The sequence below is a fragment of the Entelurus aequoreus genome, linkage group LG08, assembly GCF_033978785.1.
Source record: "Entelurus aequoreus isolate RoL-2023_Sb linkage group LG08, RoL_Eaeq_v1.1, whole genome shotgun sequence".
In the NCBI taxonomy this organism is placed as follows: domain Eukaryota; kingdom Metazoa; phylum Chordata; class Actinopteri; order Syngnathiformes; family Syngnathidae; genus Entelurus; species Entelurus aequoreus.
This window is the reverse complement of record NC_084738.1, coordinates 36,564,026-36,588,306: the sequence shown is the minus strand read 5'-3', so window position 1 is coordinate 36,588,306 and position 24,281 is coordinate 36,564,026. Positions and strand designations below refer to the sequence as shown.

Genomic DNA, 24,281 nt, shown 5'->3' with positions numbered 1-24,281 from the left:
TTTATCAGTGACCAAAAGTTGCGAACTTTATCGTCGATGTTCTCTACTAAATCCTTTCAGCAAAAATATGGCAATATCGCGAAATGATTAAGTATGACACATAGAATGAATCTGCTATCCCCTTTTAAATAAAAAAATAATAATTTCAGTAGGCCTTTAATATAGACGTAGATGCCCATGTCTGCTGTACAAATTTACTTCACAAAAGAAAAGTGTGGAATACTCCTGATGCCTTATTTGTATTTGACTCCATTAAATGTTTGGATATATTTAGTGTTTGTATATCATGTGTTTAATTTGTGTATATATCTTATATATGTGTGTATATATATATATATATATATATATATATATATATATATATATATATATATATATATATATATATATATATATATATATATATATATATATATATATATATATATATATATATATATATATATATATATATATATGTGTGTGTGTGTGTGTGTGTGTACACACATATGTATGTATATATATATATATATATATATATATATATATATATATATATATATATATATATATATATATATATATATATATATATATATATATATATATATAAATTATATTTATATGTATACAGTACATATATGTAACAACTAATAACAAATATCAGCAATACCATACGTCAAGTGCCCCCAATTTTTTAAATTGGGACCATATCAATCTATTTAGCTCTCTCTCTCTTTCTCTTACTCTCTCCCCGGCAAATTATTTTAACCCAATGTGGCCCCTGAGTCAAAACGTTTGGGGACCCTTGATGTATGGTATTGCTGATATTTGTTAGTAGTTGCTACATGTTGTTGATGCTCGATTTGGGTACTTTCCTTGCCTCAGTCAGTTTCCTACCACCAGTTGCCAGTTTCTTCGGGCATATTTTGATGAGTTCATTAAATGTCATTTTCAGAATGACTGCATGCTGTAAAAAGGATGTGAATGTAGAAAGTAAAGAATATACAGTTATTTGTATTATCAACTGACAAATGTTTTCCCCATTAGGTACGACAAGCAGTCTTATCGATTCCTTACCGACATAATTCTACATACAATAATACAACTAATTATTTATGGTAAAACTACATGTTGTCTGCTTGAAAATTATATTTGTCGCAGTCCTATATTTCGACTGATGTATATTATTTTGAAAGGGGACAGCGGAAACGCGACTTCTTCTTCCGGAAACTAACCGTTTTGGAAGCAGAGGAGCTGGCAGTAAAAGCAGGTTTGTTTTTGTTAACTTTTAATTTACTAGTTACAAGTTTATCCGCACAAGTAATCGAGAAACCAGTTGTAGTTTTTCGAGATACGGCAGAACAAAATGGAAGAAGGTCGGTTAAGCGCTGAATCGAATTTCTAAAATCAGACGCCTTCGAGTCTGAGAATAGTTTTCGAGTAAGCTCATTTATGGCTGCTAGTTGTTTGAGTTAAAGTTGAAAACTTCTCTGCAATTCCCGTTAAATTGGGAAAATCACTCAAACATTTCCTGTGAAGTCTTATGGTAAGTTTATTTTTAAACCAGCTGACATTTAAACAAAAAAGTGTTTTTAGTTCGCTTTGGTTTGGCTCCTGAACACTTTTCTACACATCTGCTTGAGTACTACTTTTCATTTTTAGCACATTTTTAGAAAGTAAATTAATGAGTGCAAACAAACGAATTATACTTAACGTTGCCTTTAGATTTTCCTTTAAAGTATTTTACCTCTCATTTGAAGTTGAATATTAGGGAGACAGATTGAGATTCTGGGGAGGTTTTACTTGATTGTGTGACATTGACATTCTTGTGGCCTTTTAGGAGATGGACTGTCCTGTTGAATGAAACATTTTTGGATTTTTTTTTTATATATAGAATCTTTTCCCCAAAAATTACTAGGAAATGTCCTCCGTCTCGTGTAGAGACAATTTAAAAAATCCTGTACACAACAGCAAAAGGTATGAATAGTGAGTGAGTTCATTAATGCAGTGGTTCTCAAACTTTTTTCACTAATTACCACCTCAGAAAACATTTGGCTCTCCAATTACCACCCTAATGACCGACATTTAAATACAGTAGCGTGGTAGGCCTAAGTATTCATTAAAAACAAGGCAGATGTTTTATTTCACAAATATGTTTAATAGTTGTGGCCGCTGTGACATTACAAACCGTTTGAACAGAAAGACTGTTTAAATATAGGAACATTTAAAGAAAAAGTTATCTTTGGCATACCACAACATGGAGCTGTTTGACAATCACTGCCTTAAAGGCCTACTGAAATGATTTTTTTTTTATTTAAACGGGGATAGCAGATCTATTCTATGTGTCATACTTGATCATTTCGCGATATTGCCATATTTTTGCTGAAAGGATTTAGTATAGAACAACGACGATAAAGATTGCAACTTTTGGTATCTGATAAAAAAAAGGCTTGCCCCTACCGGAAGTAGCGTGACGTAGTCAGTTGAACATATACGCAAAGTTCCCTATTGTTTACAATGATGGCCGCATGAAGTGAGAGAGATTCGGACCGAAAAAGCGACAATTTCCCCATTAATTTGAGCGAGGATGAAAGATTTGTGGATGAGTAAAGTGCAAGTGAAGGACTAGTGGGGAGTTGAAGCTATTCAGATAGGGAAGATGCTGTGAGAGCCGGGGGTGACCTGATATTCAGCTGGGAATGACTACAACACTAAATAAACACAAGACATATATATACTCTATTAGCCACAACACAACCAGGCTTATATTTAACATGCCACAAATTAATCCTGCATAAAAACACCTGTGTGTTTGTTATGCTAGCTCCTAGCTCCTCTGCTAGCTCCTAGCTCCATAGAACACGCCAATACAATTCAAACACCTGATCAACACACACAATCACTCAGCCCAAAAGACCATTCACCTAACCCAAGGTTCATAAAGCTTATATATTTTTAAAAAGTTACGTACGTGACGCGCACATACGGTAAAGTTATCAAATGTTTAGCAGCCAAGGCTGCATACTCACGGTACCTGATATTCAGCTGGGAATGACTACAACAGTAAATAAACACAAGACATATATATACTCTATTAGCCACAACACAACCAGGCTTATATTTAATATGCCACAAATTAATCCTGCATAATAACACCTGCGTGTTTGTTATGCTAGCTCCTAGCTCCTCTGCTAGCTCCTAGCTCCATAGAACACGCCAACACAATTCAAACACCTGATCAACACACACAATCACTCAGCCCAAAAGACCGTTCACCTAACCCAAGGTTCATAAAGCTTATATATTTTTAAAAAGTTACGTACGTGACGCGCACGTACGGTACGGTACGTGTTATGCTAGCTCCTAGCTCCTATGCTAGCTCCTAGCTCCATAGAACACGCCAATACAATTCAAACACCTGATCAACACACACAATCACTCAGCCCAAAAGACCGTTCACCTAACCCAAGGTTCATAAAGCTTATATATTTTTAAAAAGTTACGTACGTGACGCGCACGTACGGTACGGTACGTGTTATGCTAGCTCCTAGCTCCTATGCTAGCTCCTAGCTCCATAGAACACGCCAATACAATTCAAACACCTGATCAACACACACAATCACTCAGCCCAAAAGACCGTTCACCTAACCCAAGGTTCATAAAGCTTATATATTTTAAAAAAGTTACGTACATACGCAAAAAAAAGTTGCGCACATACGGTCAAGCGATCAAATGTTTAGAAGCCAAAGCTGCATACTCACAGTAGCACGTCTGCGTCTTTGTCATCCAAATCAAAGTAATCCTGGTAAGAGTCTGTGTTGTCCCAGTTCTCTACAGGCGTCTGTGTATCGAAGTCAAAAGTCCTCCTGGTTAGAGTCTCTGTTATCCGAGTTCTTCCATCTTGACTGCATCTTTCGGGAATGTAAACAAAGAAGCGCCGGCTGTGTACTGTTGTGGCTGACTACGTTCGAAAAATACGTCCATTTCGCACCGACAACTTTCTTCTTTGCTTGCTCAGCTTCCTTCTCCATAATGCAATGAACATGATTGAAACAGATTCACGAACACAGATGTCCAGAATACTGTGGAATTATGAAATGAAAACAGAGCTTTTTCGTATTGGCTTCAATGTGGAAGGCATACCCGTGTTCCCCGGTCTACGTCACGCGCATACGTCATCCTCAGAGGCGTTTCGAACCGGAAGTTTAGCGGCAAATTTAAAATGTCACTTTATAAGTTAACCCGGCTGTATTGGCATGTGTTATAATGTTAAGATTTCATCATTGATATATAAACTATCAGACTGCGTGGTCGGTAGTAGTGGGTTTCAGTAGGCCTTTAAGCAGCACTAAGTAAGTTTTCAACCTTCATAAAAAAATTGTGTAACTTTTGGGATGATACATGGACTTACAACTAGTTGAATGACACCTCTGTCATGGCCTGAGGGGTCTGTATGGCTTTCACTGGCACCTAGCAAAGTTGAGGAGGGTAGCAAGATTCCTGCCACACAATAAAACTACAATTGTGCTGACTTGCTTTACGGCATAGGTCACTTTCCTTTTCCCCATTTGTTAAAAAGACAGAAGTCGAGGTGAAAACTAAACGAAGAACAACGCCTATGTGCAATTACAGCTATCATGGCAGAAACTGCAAAACAATCAAAGAAACGGAGTTTTGTCTAAGGTGACCAAAAAAAATGGAGCTTAGACGGATAAAAGGATAGTCAAGGATCAACATTGGCCTGGCTTTCACTCGCTGGCGTGAACTCATAGACGAGGAGGGATTTCAGACCAATGCTGCTTTGGCTCTGTTCCTGCTGGACTAGTAAGTAACTTTGGATGCTCAAATCAAAATGATAATCCTAATGTTAGCTATTGGAAATTTGCGTGGTAGCAATAAAAAGCCACCAGCTTGATAATTTGCAGTCCCACACTGACACGACCAGCCACGCAACACACTCAAAAGTACTGTATAAAGAAAAACAAAGCAATGACTGCAAACCACAAATATAAAGCTCCTACTGTGGAAAGATCCGTCATACTGAATCATTGTGGTATTATCATGGCAGTTTGTATGTACGTTACGATTTACGACACGATGCGCTGTTCTTCATGGGAAATGTGGTCTTCCTACCGCTTTGGTTCACTGGTGCTGCCAAAATTAACCAAAACTGAAAGTTCTTATGTGGGGCTTTAATGTATTTGTGGTACAATACAATTTGTATGAATTATCCCTAATTTCCACATAAACGTTATTTTCAATTGCTTATTGACTAACTTTGAGAGATGTGACGTTCGCGAGCGATTTAATTCTTTTGAACGGCTTTTTCAAGAAACGATGTGTAGAGGTGGGGGAAATCGATTTTTAGATGTATCGAAATTCGGACATGGACAATTATAAAATCAGTTAGTAAACATTAATAATCGATTTATTTATTGTAAATAAAATAATGCAGACAGTTCTAAAATGTGGCTTACTGCAGCAAGCCGACCAGCCCCTTTTATTTTGGGGCACTTATGTTCGTTTTGCACACGTTTTCATTAATTTAATAAATGGGATGGGAATTATTTCAACTGTTTCTTATTACAAATGCACTGATTTAAAATGTTGCACGTGATAAACGCTTATTTAGTGAAACGAAAAGAAATTTAAAATTGCATCAATGTAAATAAATTCAGTGTTTCCCATAAACTGCTAAGATACCTGTGGTGGTGGGGGCGTGGCTATCGGCGTGGTCACCATGACATCATTGAGTGATTTGCCTAATTTACTACAATGATATGATTTTCTCTAAAAAGGTTCAAAAAATGTATACTTACTAATTAATAATAACAGTTTTGTTTTAAACGTCCATCCATCATCCATCCATTTTACAATTTAATTACAACACTTTATGTACATATTTATATACAGATTTGAACAATAAGTTATTCACTGAAATATATTTATTAATTGTGGTTCTTACAAAAAATATATCTTATAAAATATAAAAGCTAAAATGTCTCTTAAAGCTCTGCCCCTTAATTAGTGCATACTAAATAATTTAACTTTAGCCTACTACTACAACCATATTATTTACCAGCAACATAAAGTGAAACAGAGGCAGAGGTGTCCTGCCACAGTAGGTAACAAATAAACAGAAAACAGTAGTGGTCAAATACAAATAAGGCAACAAGAGAAGTATCCTACACTTCTCTTTTGTAAAGTAAATCTGAACAGCCTATATGGGCATCTACATCAACTATATGATTTGCCTAAAAAAGCTGGAAAGAACAAAAAAAACCAAAAAAAAATCTATTTGTGGCGGACGTAATTCTTTCGTGGCGGGCCGCCACAAATAAATGAATGTGTGGGAAACACTGAAAATTAAAGGTGCTTTGATAATCGATTTTTAATCGAATCGTACGTAGCTCCTGAATCGTAATTGTAATCGAATCGTGAGGTGCCCAAAGATTCCCACCCCGAACGATGATAATTGATTTGCAGTTGTAATTTGTTTGTTTGAGAGCTCTTCTTTATGCAAATTGCCCATGCTGCCCTCTCTGAATTAAATTCAAAATCAAAATCAGCGTCATTGGCTTTATTTATTTAAGGAGTAATGACATCTCAGAGTTAGAGTCGTCCCAAAAGGCTCTTTTTATTTGAACGCTGTCATGCGTACGCACTCACAAGTTACCCTTAGGTGAGGAGTTTAATAGGCACCTGAACCTACTCGAGCCGTTTAGCCGCTGTATTTGGTATTAGAAAGAGATATTAGCAATTGGGAAGGAAAACAAAATGAACAAAAGTCAAAGGAAACGTAGCATTTGGATGCACTTTCGTGCAATCCGCGGGGATAATTGCATGTACATTTACGGTAAAGCTGACGTTGTGACGTCACTGTCAAGGAATGGGGAATTAGTGGAATGTTTACAATGGAAACAAAAGCCAAATTAGATTATCAATAATTCTCTCCTGTATGTTTATATTGGTGTAATGTATACATTTTGATTTATTGACCAAACCTTTATCCTATTTCCTGCCATGAGTGATGGTTTACTTTATGAAAACAAGTCACTTAAAAAATATATATCTATATAGTACAGGCCAAAAGTTTGGACACACCTTCTCATTTCAATGCGTTTTCTTTATTTTCATGATTATTTTTCTTGTCGATTGTCGCTGAAGGCATCAAAGCTATGACACCTGTGAAGTGAAAACCGTTTCATGTGACTACCTCTTGAAGCTCATCGAGAGAATGCCAAGATTGTGCAAAACAGTTATCAGAGCAAAGGGTGGCTATTTTGAAGAAAGTGGAATATAAAACATGTTTTCAGTGATTTCACCTTTTTTTGTTAAGTACATAACTCCACATGTAGTTTTGATGCCTTCAGTGACAATCTACAATGTAAATAGTCATGAAAATAAAGAAAACGCATTGAATGAGAAGGTGTGTCCAAACTTTTGGCCTGTATTGTATATATAAAGGAAAGAGCCAGTCTTTTAAACAGCTCCTCAAGATCCGTCTCCTTTTATAGAGCCATGAATCCCATCTCTACTAACTTTTAATATTTCTCAAATTTCTTAGTCAAACTTTTCCTTTAATTTCAGGAATTTTATTGAAAACTGTATATTCTCTGCTCCAATAATAGAATAGAAAATAATTGTATTTAAATTGTGACGATACAGTTCAACATATTCCGAAAACAATAAATGCACAAGCTGGGCTTGTAAATAAATAAAACACTCTGACACACCATACAATCAATTCATTTTCTAAAATTACACACAGTGAGAAAAAATACGAAATACAAGGTAGCGCCGTTAAAAAAACAAGTACAACCAGGGCCAAGTTAATGTGTACAACTTTGTTTCCCTTCAGCCAACACTTAACCTTTGTTGTGAACAGATTCATATCTGAGATTAATTTCATTTATGTTGCTAATGTACATTATTCCATAGTTGACAGCCGTTGATGGAAAAGGCAGGTTGTCCAAATGTAGCTTTTTGATGTGATATTTTACAGTTCCCAACCATCATGCTCCTAGTTACTCTGTTACTGTTATGTATTTTAATGTACTTCGAGAGAGGCTCTGGGGCTACATCATGTAAACATTTAAAGTAATCTTCAAGAAACTGAAACAATCAAAATTCAATAGATTGTATTTTTTTTAATATTTCACTGTGATGGGCTTTTTGTCCATTAATTTCAAGATCTGGTTGTACACAGATGTTATGGGTCTGACTGTAGAAGGCAATGCCTGAACCCAAGTTGTTACACAATAGGAAATATGTGAAAAAAGCCTAGCACGCATGAACATCCTAGCTGCCTGGATGGGTATGATATTTGTCATTATTTTAAAACAATTGAGGTTGCTTTTTGCTACTTTTGAGAGTCTCTTTATGTGCTTTTCAATTTTAAGATGTGGGTCTAGGACAGGTGTGTCAAGCTTGTTTTTATTGAGGGCCACATTGAATTACATTAAATTATGTGGCAGACCATATTGAATGAAGTGGCGGACCACATTGAATGATGTGACGGACCACATGAAATGATGTGGCGGGCCACAATAAATGATGTGAAGGACCACATTGAATGATGTGGTGGGCCACATTAAATGACGTGAATGACCACATTAAATGACGTGAAGGACCACATTGAATGACGTGAAGGACCACATTGAATGACGTGAAGGGCCACATTGAATGACGTGAAGTACCACATTGAATGACGTGAAGTACCACATTGAATGACGTGAAGTACCACATTGAATGACGTGAAGGACCACATTGAATGACGTGAAGGACCACATTGAATGATGTGAAGGACCCCATTGAATGATGTGAAGGACCCCATTGAATGCAGTGTTTCCCACACATTCATTTATTTGTGGCGGCCTGCCACGAAAGAATTACGTCCGCCACAAATAAAAAATAATTTATTTATTTATTTATTTATTTATTTTTGTCCTGTCCAGCTTCTTAGGCAAATCATATAGTTGATGTAGATGCCCATATAGACTGTTAAGATTTACTTTACAAAAGAGAAGTGTAGGATACTTCTCTTGTTGCCTTATTTGTATTTGACCACTACTGTTTTCTGTTTATTTGTTACTGACTGTGGCAGGACACCTCTGCCTCTGTTTCACTTTATGTTGCTGGTAAATAATATGGTTGTAGTAGTAGGCTAAAGTTAAATTATTTAGTATGCACTAATTAAAGTGGCAGAGCTTTTAGAGACATTTTAGCTTTTATATTTTATAAGATATATTTTTTGTAAGAACCACAATTAATAAATATATTTCAGTGAATAACTTATTGTTCAAATCTGTATATAAATATGTACATAAAGTGTTGTAATTATATTGTAAAAGGGATGGATGGATGGATGGACGTTTAAAACAAAACTGTTATTATTAATTAGTAAGTATACATTTTTTGAGCCTTTTTAGAGAAAATCATATCATTGTAGTAAATTATGCAAATTACTCGATGTCATGGTGACCACGCCCATAGCCACGCCCCCACCGCCACAGGGATCTTGGCAGTTTATGGGAAACACTGGAATGACAATGCAGACCACTTAAAATTATGTGGTTGACCACCATAAATGATGTGGAAGACAACATTTAATGATGTGGAAGATCACATTAAATAATGCAGTGGAACACGTCAAAGGATGTGGCTGTACATATAAAATGACATGGCAGGCCACCTTAAATGATGTGGCGGACCACATAAAAATGATGTGGAAGACCACTTCAAATGACGTTACGGATCACATTGAATAACGTGGCTGGCCACATAAAATGATGTCGCCTTAAAGGCCTACTGAAATGAAATTTTTTTATTTAAACGGGGATAGCAGATCCATTCTATGTGTCATACTTGATCATTTCGCGATATTGCCATATTTTTGCTGAAAGGATTTAGTAGAGAACAACGACGATAAAGTTCGCAACTTTTGGTCGCTTTTTAAAAAAAGCCTTGCCTATACCGGAAGTAGCGTGACGTCACAGGAGGAAGGTCTGCTCACATTTTCTCATTGTTTACAATGCAGCGAGAGAGTTTCGGACCGAGAAAGCGACGATTACCCCATTAATTTGAGCGAGGATGAAAGATTCGTGGATGAGGAACGTGAGAGTGAAGGACTAGCGTGCAGTGCAGGTCGTATCTTTTTTCGCTCTGACCTTAACTTAGGTACAAGGGCTCATTGGATTCCACACTTTCTCCTTTTTCTATTGTGGATCAAGGATTTGTATTTTAAACCTCCTCGGATACTATATCCTCTTGAAAATGAGAGTCGAGAACGCGAAATGGACATTCACAGTGACTTTTATCTCCACGACAATACATCGGCGAAACACTTTAGCTACGGAGCTAACGTGATAGCATCAGGCTCAAATGCAGATAGAAACAAAATAAATAAACCCCTGACTGGAAGGATAGACAGAAGATCAACAATACTATTAAACCATGGACATGTAAATACACTGTTAATGCTTTCCAGCCTGTCGAAGCTTAACAATGCTGTTGCTTATGACGCCATTGAAGCTAACTTAGCAACGGGACCTCACAGAGCTATGCTAAAAACATTAGCTCTCCACCTACGCCAACCAGCCCTCATCTGCTCATCAACACCCGTGCTCACCTGCGTTCCAGTGATCGACGGAGCGACAAAGGACTTCACCCGATCACCGATGCGGTCGGCGGCCCGGAGACGGAGGAAGTCAAGGTGAGGTCGGCGGCTAGCGCGTCTGCTATCCATCTCAAAGTCCTCCTGGTTGTGTTGCTGTAGTCCGCCGCTAATACACCGATCACACCTACAGCTTTCTTCTTTGCAGTCTCCATTGTTCATTAAACAAATTGCAAAAGATTCACCAACACAGATGTCCAGAATACTGTGGAATTTTGGGATGTAAACAGAGCTTTTTTGTATTGGATCCAATGGGGTCCGAATACTTCCGTTCTCTCTGTGACGTCACGCGCATACGTCATCATATCTGGACGCTTTCAACCGGAAGTGTCGCGGGAAATTTAAAATTGCATTTTGTAAGTTAACCCGGCCGTATTGGTATGTGTTGCAATGTTAAGATTTCATCATTGATATATAAACTATCAGACTGCGTGGTCGGTAGTAGTGGGTTTCAGTAGGCCTTTAAATTTGACACACCTGGTCGAGGATTATCCCTAGATATTTAAATGCAGTACCCTAATAATTCCATATTGTCTTAATCAATCAATCAATCAATCAATGTTTATTTATATAGCCCTAAATCACAAGTGTCTCAAAGGGCTGTACAAGCCACAACGACATCCTCGGTACAGAGCCCACATACGGGCAAGGAAAAACTCACCCCAGTAAAATAAAATAAAACATTTTGTGAGGGAGCCTTTTTCACGGTTACCAATTAAACTCCTAAAAAGGTACGTCGGATCTTTTGGAATAAGAATTTCACAACAAAAAACAAAGTAGTTTTATAATTGAGGTACCCAGAGGTCTCCCTCAATGTGCTGACATCTTGCGTTCCCTCATTCAATTTGGCAATTCAGGTTTTGTTCAACTCTAGAGGCCTTTTGTTTTTTAAATATTTGGTCACATTCAAAGTTATACAACTTCAAGGGCATCCCACTTCAGTATAGTATGATATGCTTATGGCTAGTATAATGTTGCTGTTGTTTCTTAATGTGTAGTGCTTATTTGCATAATTTCATATTATCGTAAATCATTAAAACAATATTTAAGTACCGGTATAAAAATGTCCCTTTTAATATGTCCCTTTTTTTCCCTCAACTCCTGCAGGAGTCTGTGAGAATGACATAAGGATGGGACGGGGAGTCGTCGAAAGTGGCTTCGGCCCTGCAGGCTGATTTCCCTTGCCGCACTGCCCTGTCAGGATGCACATAGCCTCGGTGGGCGTCAGTAAGGTCTGCTTTTTGTTTTCCCTTTCACTTTGTGGTCTTCTGCTGCTGCTCATCCCAGCCCTTCAGCCCAAGGCTCACCAAGTGGACCTGCCACAGCCGCGACCTCAGGTTAAGACCTCACCAAACACTTTGCAGCACAGCACCGGGAGCCCTGCTCGGGGTGCAGGTTTGACCACAGTGTTAAATACAAACACAGAAAAGCTGGGTGCCGCCATCAAGGCTGAACATGGAAATGACTACAGGGAGACATACTCTGAAGAAAACTCCAATACAGTTTCCATCCCTGAAGGACAAGACAGTATTTTCCCAGGTTTTACATCACATGACCTATTGGAATTAAAGGACATTTTTATTGCTGTGAAGACTACCAGGAAGTACCACAAGTCCAGACTGGAGCTGCTTATTCAAACCTGGATATCACAGGCCAAAGAACAGGTGAGAGCAAATAATATAGGAGAGATAAAGATAGGAGATTCTGCCAATATTCAGAATGTATGTAAGTGTGGGTATTGTCCTAACCACTGAGTCCCATCTTCTGAAAGTAAATCTGCAGTGTGTGGAAGAAGAGTTTACCTGCAGAGGGAATTTATCCCACTTAACAGTCCCGTTAATGTTCCAATTCAGCAGGTGCTGCCAGTATACATCCTATACTGACGAGGCCTCCACTGTCCAAAGCTATGTTCACACTGCCGATTTTTCTGTGTGCCTGTATGTGACGTGCCAGATTTTTTCATGCCAATGTGAACAGTACAATTCCATTCTTTTTCAAATCCAACATAGGCCTCTTTCGTATGTGGATATAAATCCGATATGTATCCAATACGACTGCAGTCTGAACTATGGCTGCAACAATTAATCCATTAATTTGATTAGAAAAAAGCTTTGATTTTTATTATGTTGCTTTTAAATAATTGTGGCTTTTCTGGACCGAGAGAGCTCAAATGAGGGCAGTGGTGTGTTGGTGCAGTGGGTTGTGTGGTCCATCCATCCCTTTTTCGGGGTCGCAGGGGCTGCTGGAGCCTATCTCAGCTGCATTCAGGCGGAAGGCGGGGTACACCCTGGACAAGTGTGGTGTCAAGGTTATTTTGTTTGTTTTTAATACATGCACACCAGTTTAATTTCAATGTTGATGTACATTTATAAGAAAAGAAAAGAACGTTATGGCAAACAGAAAAAGTGTTGTTTTATCCGATTACTCAAACAAAAGTATCCGTGGATTACTCATTTACTAAAATAATCGATAGGGCAGCTAGGGTTGGACAATTAATACAATTGTATTTTCGATTATGGCTTCTTACAATCATGAAATTATATTAATCGAAAAAAAAAGATTACTGGGCTACAAAACGTGCATGCAAATTCCGGAGCTTGTGGCGGCGAAACAGATGAAGTGAAGTGAATTATTTCTATACAGCTCTTTTCTCTAGAGACTCAAGGCACTTTACATAAAGAAACCCATTATCTACATCTTTAATCTACATTTAAACCAGTGTGGATGGCACTGGGAGGAGATAGGTGAAGGGTCTTGTCCAAGGACACAACAGCAGTGACTAGAATGGCGGAAGCAGGGATCGAACTCGGAACCCTCAACTTTCTGGCATGGCCGAGCCACGCCGCCAATTAGGAGCGAATGAGTGAAAATAGAGCACGTCGACTAGAAGTTTGTGATGTCACCATGGTTGCTACTTTTTATTCGACACAACCTGAGCAAGTCTAGTCAATAATCACTAAACAAAAAAGCATATGATTTCTGCGTTCCCAAAACCGCAGTAGGAGTCACATAATTGGCCAATAAAATGGAATCCGCTTTCAAACGCAAAAATACTATAAGGGAAATTGACAAATATGTAAGTGAAATGTTGTCATAGTGAGCAGGAACATTTGTTTAGGGAAATAATGGAGTTGTGGTAGTGCTCATTTATTTCCGACACACTCAACCGCCCCGTCCTGAACTAAACAATGTCGAGACAGCCACTTGAAAACTCCGAAGCTAAAGCTAACAAGAACAATCCATACACCCACAACAGATCTCATCTGTTTGTGTTGTTGTGAACGACATCATGAATGTAACGTTAATGTACAAACAGTGGTCGCAACTTGAGAGACGCTGAAGCGAGTTGCTTCTTTACTTACAGTACTTGCCAAGCTGAGCACAACATCACAGCACACTTCCCCCTTCACAATAATAGCGCGGTGCATCACATCCGGTCTACCTGAGCTAACAAAATAAAGGTTTCAAAAAAGTACCTTGCACAAGCACACTGTACTTAAAGCATTATTTTTTACAAAATGATTTTGCTTTGACCTACAATGCTGGTCAAAATTGTCCAAAGCTGTATTGCACCAATAAATGTGAGGATTTTTGCATGTAATTGACAAACATTTTATTAAATTATTTGACACAAAAAGCACACACTCTTTGATGGTAAAATAAGTGGAAAAGGTAAAAACTCAATTAAAACAAAACGAGAAAACTGCATTTTATTGTTTTTTATATTGTTATTGTTATTTAAAGTTATTATTGATACTATTATTATTATTTTACTTGTTGTGATCTATTCATTTATATCCAGGTTTTTTTTAAAACTATATTTAAAGAGTAGTTTTGGTGGTACAATAAATACTCATGTTTTTAAATGAATGAATGTGATTACAGTAACATTCAAAATATTCGTCATTATTATTTTTGCCATAAGCGTCCAGCCCTGGCTGCAGCCCGAGTTTATATGTTCAGGTCGTGTTTAGCCAGCCGGTACGTCACCTAAAGTAACAAACGTCAAAACAGACTATACAGGAGTAAATGGTCAACAAAGGAGCAGGAAACAGTCAGTGTTGAAAATATGTTTTCTAAGTGATCAAAATATAGAAGGACTTGTCAATGTCCCACATGCTCTTCGGGACAGACGTCGCACCAAGTGCCTTGTATCCCCACAAACTACCGTAGCTAAAATTCTTACCCTCTCCCTTAATCTCCTACGTGAAATAATAAATGTTGACACTGATTGCACAAACTCCTTGAAATTGCCTTAAAATGTGCCAGAATTGATACCAACACAAATCGCCAGGGCCATGTTTACTTCCTTAAACACAGGGCTCCACGTGGTACATTTTGTGCGCCTGCGCATCAGTTCACTTACGTTTTTCGTTCACATTAGACTTACATGGAAGTCGCATATTTTTAGTGACGTGAAGAACTACATAAAAAGATCGGATTTAAAAAAAAATGGGCATCTTTCTCTGCATTGTGAACGTAGCATCCTAAGTCATATCCCGATAAGCAGCAATATTCCTTTTAGTATGATGCACATTTCACTGCATTTCTATTACCAAAGATTGTGAACCAAATCAACTGATTCATACATTTTGTGCCAATTTGTGTCACCTTTTTTGGTAACATGTGGTACCCAATTATCCCACCAACTCAGTGCGCACAATTTGATATATTGTGCTAGACCTCACTGTACTGTACTTTGTAAAGGGTGTTACGAGAATACTGTGTCCACAAAGTTATGTGAAGGAAGGGAACTCTCTCTAAAACAATAAATCTCCAGCTTTTCAAAGTTAAGTAGTTGTAAAACTAGTGTTTTTGTTATGATTTTTTAATTGAAAACTGATAGATTGTTCGTTGTTTGATCCGAGAGGTTCTACAGTGGGCTGTACCACTGAAATAAGTTTAAATGACAAAATGCAAGTAAATAGTGGAAGTGTTGACATGTAAATGATCAGTAATAGATATGGAGAAGGGGTAGGGTTAAATAAGCTCTCCTCCTTCCTACTTCTTTTCAGACTTGCGCAAATGTAACCACGTGATCGGTGCTATTTTTTGACAAGTGTGTCTTTGTTTTTCCCAGACCTACATATTCACAGACGGTGATGACAAAGAGCTGCGGATAAGAACAGGTAAATAGCAAGACAAGTAAGGAAAAAATCCAAAATGGAAATCTAAAAAACATAACCCCATGCAGTGAGCGAGCTGATAGTACCAAACATGTTACTGACAATGAAAATTAATATAGAAAAAATATAAGTTTTGAAGAATTAAATAAGTGCCCAAATAATAACTGATGAAATATAGTTTTTAAATGGAAATTAATGTAACCCATTGTCAGGGCATTCAATCAATCAAAACTGGGCTGTTTGGTTTGCCTTAGAAGATGTTTCGCCTCTCATCCAAGGCTTCATCAGTTCATGCTCATAGACCGACATTGGTCAGATCTAGTCTTAGACTTAGATTGGTCAGATCTAGTCAAGCGGTTGGTGCCAAAACCCCAAATATTTATACTCCAACACCAGGAGGGTGTGCCTGGACAAGGATGGCTTCGCCCTAACGTAGTGAGAAAAAAATCGCTGTGGATCGATCACTACCAGCCCAAAATAGTAGGAATCACCCACGTTAGCATTCCATTCAGTTGCTTGACTGAATCACCCACGTTCGCATTCCATTCAGTTGCTTGACTGAATGGAATGCTGACGTGGGTGATTCCAACTATTTTGGGCTGGTGGTGGTCAAACCACACTGATCGCTCTACCACACAATACCTCAATGCCTACGAGGGGAAATTACACTTCAACGAGTGTTGTTGGCATTGACAGTAGGATTGCTTGTTTGCATCTATCTAAACAGTTGTTTTTCCTCAGTATGATAGGGCAGAACCATCCTTGCCCAGGCACACCCTCCTGGTGTTGGAGTATAAATATTTGGGGTTTTGACACCAACGGCGAGACTAGATCTGACCAATCTAAGTCTATGAGCATGAACTGATGAAACCTATTTGGATGAGAGGCAAAACATCTTCTAAGACACACCAAAGAGTCCAGTTGTGATCGATTGAATGCCCTGAGATGACATTGACCTGAATGAATGAGAACATCCGTAGACAATGACAATGTTTTCTAAATGTTTTCTAATAGGCGCAAACATCATCAACACTAACTGCTCAGCGGCTCACACTCGCCAGGCTTTGTGCTGCAAGATGTCTGTTGAGTATGACAAATTCATTGAGTCTAAGAAAAAGTAAGAATAAACAAATCTCCATTGTCTTATTCAACGATAATCAACCTGACCCTTAAAGAGTATTTATTTAAACAATCGTGTTTCAGGTGGTTCTGCCATGTGGATGATGACAACTATGTGATCCTGCCCAGCCTTTTGCGGCTACTCTCTTCTTACCATCACAGCCAGGATGTTTACCTCGGTCGCCCCAGTCTCGATCACCCCATAGAAGCTGCAGAGAGAGTGAAGGCTGATGGTTTGGTGAGTCACTAAACCTCATATGGGTTTTACATATGCTGGCACATAATCACAAACATGGTATTTTAATGACATTTCAATAGACAAGTTTATCCTCAAAGCTTTTACATCTTGGATTCAGGGCCCAGGACTCTTACCTCTTTTTTCTGCAGTCGTTGGTGAATAATTTGAAGCGTACCATACATAAATAGGCATACAGTTACAATGAATGTGTCATCAAAACAAGCATAGTCTGAACTTTTTGTCTGTGCACTACACGCACTGCACATAACTTGGACCGGTAGAACAGCATCTCACATTCTCGTTCTCTTGTTTCAGATGTCAGTCAAGTTCTGGTTTGCAACAGGTGGCGCAGGTTTCTGTATCAGCCGGGGTCTGGGTCTCAAAATGAGCCCATGGGCCAGGTAGGTTCTGGCTTAATATTTGTCTTTTACTGAAAGAATGGGAATTTTTTACCTTAATTTACGTTTCAAAAAGTCCAAAGTGTACAAAATAAAACATTTCAATAAAAAGTTGTCCTGATCTAAAACAAACTTACTTTTGGTAGTCATATTTGTGGAAAAATTAATCACCGTATTTTTCTGACTATAAGTCGCAGTTTTTTTCATAGTGCGACTTAATAATAATATAATAATAGATTTTATTTGTAAAAAGCACTTTATATTGAGTAAACAATCTCAAAGTGCTACAGTGTATTACAAAAATAAATAATAATAATAAAAAGATAATAAAGAAATACAATTAAAAATAAAAACTAGAACAGCCAAATAACTATAACTAGTATGCATATATTTTTAAAAAAAGCCTTTTTTTATACTTAGGGAGCGACTTATGTGTGAAATTATTAACACATTACCATAAAATATCAAATAATATTATTTAGCTCAGTCACATAAGAGACTAGTCGTATAAGATTTCATCGGATTTAGCGATTAGGAGTGACAGATTGTTTGGTAAACGTATAGCATGTTCTATTTGTTATAGTTATTTGAATGACTATTACCATAATATGTTACGTTAACTTACCAGGCACGTTCTCAGTTGGTTATTTATGCGTCATATAACATACACTTATTCAGCCTGTTGTTCATTATTCTTTATTTATTTTAAATTGCCTTTCAAATGTCTATTCTTGGTGTTGGGTTTTATCAAATACATTTCCCCAAAAAATGCGACTAATACTCCTTATGACTTATGTTTTTTTCCTTCTTTATTATGCATTTTCGGCCGGTGCGACTTATACTCCGGAGCGACTTATACTCCGAAAAATACGGCATATAAAGTGGGGCGTAAATTAAATAAGGTATCAGTGTATATCAATTGAACATTTTATGTATGTAAGTACTGTAATTGCAACTCCATAGGTTAGTAGTGATGCAAGAGAACCATCAATACACTAATATATATCAATATTATAGTAGTGTAGCTGGTGTCGGGGTGTAAAGGTATGCCAGTGATGATGCTACGTTTTGTAGTGCATCAGAGAAATTTGATCAGACGCAGTAAACTCGCACTCCATGCATCCCAGTGGCGCAACTCGTGTTTAAAATCACGAGGGGTGCGACGACTTAACATTGTCGACAATAATCATGAATAAAATAGCTATCATTAGCTAACTATACACGAAGGTATGATCATGTTCATACTGAAAAATCTAACCATGAATATGTCAAATACATATACCATTACTCCGCTGGTAACTGGCAATAGTTAAATTCATACCCATGTCATGTTTTCACAGGCAATTTTTCACAATTTGCTTTGAATCAATAACAAGGTTGTTTGCATTTTGACGCCCATTTTAAACAGTCCAGAAGATGCTTAGTTTTTTTCCCCTTAAATGATTTACTTTCCAGACCCGCTTGATGTTGTGGAGTATAAAGTAACTGTGGCAAATGTTACAATGCTAGGAACTGAGCAACTACGTTTGAAATACACTAAAACTGTGTCTTGGGTTTCAGTTTGGGGAATTTCATCAGTACAGCGGAGAAGATCCGCCTCCCAGACGATTGCACCATCGGCTACATTATTGAAGCTTTGCTAGAGGTCACTTTAATTCACACGCACCTCTTCCACTCACACCTGGAGAATCTCCAGAAGCTTCCCACAAACAATGTTTTGGAGCAGGTCAGTGTTTTGTGTACATAGCCTGTACTCTGCCTCTACCTCAAATGTACAGTATCTGCTGCACAGCCACAACGCAAGCACACTTTAGGTGTCAGTTTTTGTTATTGTTTAATGGTTTACTCGTTTTAGGATGAACTTGCATGAATGTTTTTTGTGTTCATTCTTAATGTTCAATGTATAAGTTTGCCATCGCCATGGTCGCTATAGACAGGTTTGACTGTGTGGATAATATACACTTATGTATGTATACTGTAAATTCCCGGCCATAATTCAATTCTAGATAATTTCCGTTTCGTTCTTCTTTTTTTTTTTTCAACTCTCTGCATTGTAAAAAAATTGTGGTATTCCTTATTTTGTTCTCCAACAGGTGACACTCAGCTATGGAGGCTATGAGAACAGACGGAATGTGGTCAGCATTGTTGCAGGCTTTTCTTTGGTTGAAGACCCAACAAGGTAAAAAAGAAAAACAAAGATCAGAATAGTTGCTAGTATGGCAAAAACACCAAACTCTTTGTCTATTTCCAGGTTTAAAACGGTTCACTGCCTTCTTTATCCTGAGACTGACTGGTGTCCAAAGCTCAAACGTCGACCGAAAAACTGAAGTCCATTTTTCATCCAGTTGCTTTTATAACCCGCAAAGTCACCATGCGTTGCTTGAATCGAGCTAACTTATTCCCAACTGACGCTTGCCTTCAAGTCCTACCTCATGAGTGTTTGTCTCACCAATTTGAACCATATTTGGGATTCGCCCTATTTCGCCTTGCTTTTGGGCTTTGGCCTGTCTGCTTGTGCCATCATTTGTTCACAGTTGTATTTTTGCAATTCTCCTGATACATCTAGTCTTAGTCTTTCCATTGTGCAAGATGGCTGTCATTTATGCATGAAGCAATCACATTAATTAAATGAAGCCTCTGTATTATATGTGTGAATGTACTTGCGAGTGTGCTGTAGGTTTTGACTCTTCTGAATTTGATAAGTGAGTATGTGTGTCTTGGGTATGATTTTGTGCATTATAATATATATATATATATATATATATATATATATATATATATATATATATATATACTTGCAATTTTATTTCTTTTATAAAAGTTGACGGTTGTCATAGCTGGCCTGATATTCATGACTACAGCTACGGCGCGACTTGCGCATGTGTTCGTGTTGCATTGTTACCAAACAATTATGTAGAGTGTTTTTTTTGCACTATTTTGTCTTTTCTTACATCTGTATTGTTCACCCTAGTGTGTGTAAACGTGTCTTGATTGAGCAAGAGGGTAGTTCTGGCTCTGCAAGGGTCATAATTTGTAGAGGTACCGTTCAAGGTACAAGGTGAAAATGGGTGAAGGCAAGCCAAAATATGTTCTCTACTATTTTGTTACTAAATAATAATTATTAACTACTTGATTTGGGTGCCGTGTTTTTACAGATCGTTATGGTTTTCAAATAATTATCATCATAACCTTGACACTTGCCAACTATCTGTTTTATGGATTTAAGATTGTAATTTGTCGCTTTTACTCTTTTTTACCAAAGTTCTCAGTGAAAACTGTATTAATTGTAAAATGGCTATATATATCCACCAATATTGGTGTGTTTTTTAAACTCTAAGCCAAAGTTTAGTGTAATGGTTGTTAGAAATCCCTACTAACCATGTTGTAGAATGGAACACTATTTCATCAAACATTTCATCTTCTTTACTAATCAGGTTTTTCAGTTTTTTGGAAAATTTGGCTTTGCCCACCCATTTTTTTCTGTGTTGCACAGAACCCCAAATCCAAATGATACATCACTGCAGGTCAGTGTTTGGGACTGCAATGTCTACGTCCTTTCTCAATTGTTTGTCGTGTGTTTTAGTAAAAAATAAATAAATGATGCCTGTGTAATTCTGTGAAGACTGTATTTTGTCAGTGTCTCATTGCTTCATATCTTGCCTCTACTTAATTGCTATTTAATTCTGCGGTAAGTATGTTTTTTACGGACTTGGGAGACCACATTTAGTAGGGATGTTCCGATCAAGGTTTTCTGCTGCCAATTCCGATAGCGGTCATCCATGAGTGATATCAGCTGATACCAATCACATGGATTTACTGTATATTTCTCAATGCATTTATGGTTAGTATGATTGACAGTTGCACAATATCAACACTTATTTTCTTCTTTTAAATGCAATTGTTAATGCAAAACAAAGTCGTCAGTAGCAATAATTGAACAAAACCAAATATCGATCTGCTACTCATTTAAATCCTGAGTTTCTTGCCCTCAAAATCCTCCTGTTTCCAGGGAATTAATATTGGAGTGTAAACATTTAACAAACACAAAAATTATTTTCGTGAGTTCAAACCCCGGCCGAGTCATACCAAAGACTATAAAAATGGAACCTGTTACCTCCCTGCTTGGCACTCAGCATCAAGGGTTGGAAGCGGGGGTTAAATCACCCAGCGCGCCCACCGCTGCTGCTCACTGCTCCCCTCGCCTCCCGGGGGATGGATCAAATGCAGAGGGTAATTTCACCACATCTAGTGTGTGTGACTATCAGTGGTACTTTAACTTAAACTTTTTTATCTCTCTGATCACTAGTATCGATCATATACTGTCCTAAACTTTACTAAGCACTAATTTATTGGTGGTTAAAGCTATGTTGGAATATCTTTTTGATTGATTGATTGAAACTTGTATTAGTAGATTGCACAGTGAAGTACATATTCCGTACAATTGATCACTAAATGGTAACACCCGAATAAGTTTTTCAACTTGTTTAAGTCGGGGGTCTACTTAAATTGATTCATGATACAGATATATACTATTTTCATAATACAGTCATCACACAAGATAATCATCAGAGTATGTACATTGAATTATTTACAATCTGGGGTGTGGGATATGGAGGGGGGTGGGGGGGTTAGGTTTGGTTGGTATCAACACGCGTCAGTCATCAACAATTGCATCCTCAGAGAAATGGACATTGGAACAGCATGCCTGGCTTTCTTTCTATAACATGTTAGCCTGTCGCCCCATCCTTAGGTGATATTAATACTCAAGATAATAAGAAATTCAGTATATTTGCTATAGTAGAGGTGATCATTAGTTTAGAGGAGCGGCTCCACACTGTGTATGCATGGAGACACATAATTAACTGCTGACCAGAGAGAATCGGCGTTTGTGATCGGTATTAAAAATATGACATTGTGGATTACACTGGGGTTTGGGGATGGTTTCGGTACATGGAAGTGTGTTGCAAAAAAAAAAAAAAAAAAAGTTTGTTTTTGGCAATTATTTTTTAAGGACAAGCTTATAAAAGCGTCTGCTGACTGACATTTTGTTGACAATACCAACAGTGAAACAAGATCACAAATTAAAACAGTTGCGAACAGAAAAAATATGCTCTCTCATCAGGTTGGTATCGATTCAAAACCGCTTTCTCATTGATATCGACGGTGTAGATATTTGGAGCGACCTGACCAATATTGAGCAAGACAGCCTTGCGAGAAAAAAACACAGTTTGTTTGAATATTAACTTTCAAATGTGAGCTAAACGGAACCAAGAGACGCTTTTTTCCTGCCATCCGGACCCTTTATGTGGCGCACTGCTCGGTTAGAAGCTAACTTTCAATCACGTGTGTTCACCCATGAAACGAACTTTATTCCGAGCAGACTGAGATGTACACTTCTGTCAGAATTCGTTTCAGGTTAAATTAACAAGTCGTTCGGAAGTGGACTTTTATTTGTTTCTTCATTCAACATGAATATTTCATTTGAAGGAAAACGAGCTCTGGTCACTGGAGCAGGAAAAGGTATTTACACACTCAGCACACACAACTATAGTGTTAGGATACTACAAGGTATGCCATGCAGTCGCGCAGTGTGGGGGGATACAAATGTCGGTCTTATTGATACTGGCGTGATGGGACCGATATTTTCCGTTTTCCATTGAGATTAATGTTGTTGTCGAGGGTTGCAAACACACGACCCGGAGGCCAGGCGGGTGCAGAGCAGGGATGTTCAAACTACAGCCCGTGGGCCAAATGCGGCTCGCCGGCGTTATCAAATTGGCCCGCGACACGTCATGAGATTAATTAATTGAGAATATCTGACAGTTTAACTGTAACTGAATTGCCTCCATCTTGTCGACAATATTAAAACTGCAAATCAATTAACAGAAATTGTACTTTGAAGTTTGCACAGTACATCAATCACTTTGTGTGATCATAGGCGCCGATCCCGTGGGTGCTTCGGGGCCAGAGCACCCACGGACAATGCCGACCACCCACGTGGGATTGATGGCAATTTTCAATCCTTAAAATAATTTTTGAAAAATCAATCTTGTTGCAGTTAATTTTGCGGCGACTTTGGTCCGTTTTACAAATTAATAAAGCCACAAATGGGATATTAACTTCACTGAATGTCAATTTTTTTTTTCAACACACACATTTATATATATATATATATATCAGGGTTTCCCACACATTCATTTATTTGTGGCGGCCCGCCACGAAAGAATTACATCCGCCACAAATATTTTTTTATTTTTTTATTTTTTATTTATTTTTTATTTGTCCTGTCCAGCTTCTCAGGCAAATCATATAGTTGATGTAGATGCCCATATAGGCTGTTCAGATTTACTTTACAAAAGAGAAGTGTAGGATACTTCTCTTGTTGCCTTATTTGTATTTGACCACTACTGTTTTCTGTTTATTTCTTACTGACTGTGGCAGGACACCTCTGCCTCTGTTTCACTTTATGGTGCTGGTAAATAATATGGTTGTAGTAGTAGGCTAAAGTTAAATTATTTAGTATGCACTAATTAAAGGGGCAGAGCTTTAAGAGACATTTTAGCTTTTATATTTCATAAGATATATTTTTTGTAAGAACCACAATTAATAAATAGATTTCAGTGAATAACTTATTGTTCAAATCTGTATATAAATATGTACATAAAGTGTTGTAATTATATTGTAAAATGGATGGATGGCTGGATGGATGGACGTTTAAAACAAAACTGTTATTATAAAATTAG

The 24,281-nt window shown here is 37.6% G+C and overlaps 2 protein-coding genes across 8 annotated transcripts in view; both read left to right on the top strand.

The window, feature by feature from the left end:
- The first annotated feature begins 1,183 nt into the window (after nt 1–1,183).
- On the top strand, nt 1,184–21,150 carry rfng (RFNG O-fucosylpeptide 3-beta-N-acetylglucosaminyltransferase). 4 transcript variants are annotated; one of them, XM_062054999.1, is made up of 10 exons: nt 1,273–1,528; nt 11,765–11,889; nt 11,953–12,321; nt 15,738–15,786; nt 16,798–16,900; nt 16,987–17,140; nt 17,456–17,541; nt 19,099–19,264; nt 19,632–19,717; nt 19,790–21,150. In XM_062054999.1, exons 2-10 carry the CDS (start codon nt 11,860–11,862, stop codon nt 19,863–19,865), a joined length of 1,119 nt encoding a protein of 372 aa, XP_061910983.1. In that variant the 5' UTR covers nt 1,273–1,528; nt 11,765–11,859; the 3' UTR covers nt 19,866–21,150. The 4 variants fall into 4 exon arrangements, with proteins under 4 accessions (XP_061910981.1, XP_061910983.1, XP_061910980.1 ...); XM_062054997.1 differs by lacking the exon at nt 1,273–1,528 and adding an exon at nt 1,184–1,252 and having other exon boundaries at nt 11,765–12,321; XM_062054996.1 differs by having other exon boundaries at nt 11,765–12,321.
- A 1,562-nt stretch (nt 21,151–22,712) lies between these two features.
- The window catches only part of dcxr (dicarbonyl/L-xylulose reductase), a 51,980-nt gene continuing 50,411 nt past the window's right edge, over nt 22,713–24,281 (top strand). For all 4 annotated transcript variants that reach the window (XM_062056406.1, XM_062056408.1, XM_062056409.1 and 1 more), the window contains exon 1: nt 22,713–23,058. In XM_062056406.1, the coding sequence (XP_061912390.1) occupies nt 23,007–23,058 (52 nt within the window). In that variant the 5' untranslated portion in view covers nt 22,713–23,006. The remainder of the gene's footprint in view (nt 23,059–24,281) is intronic.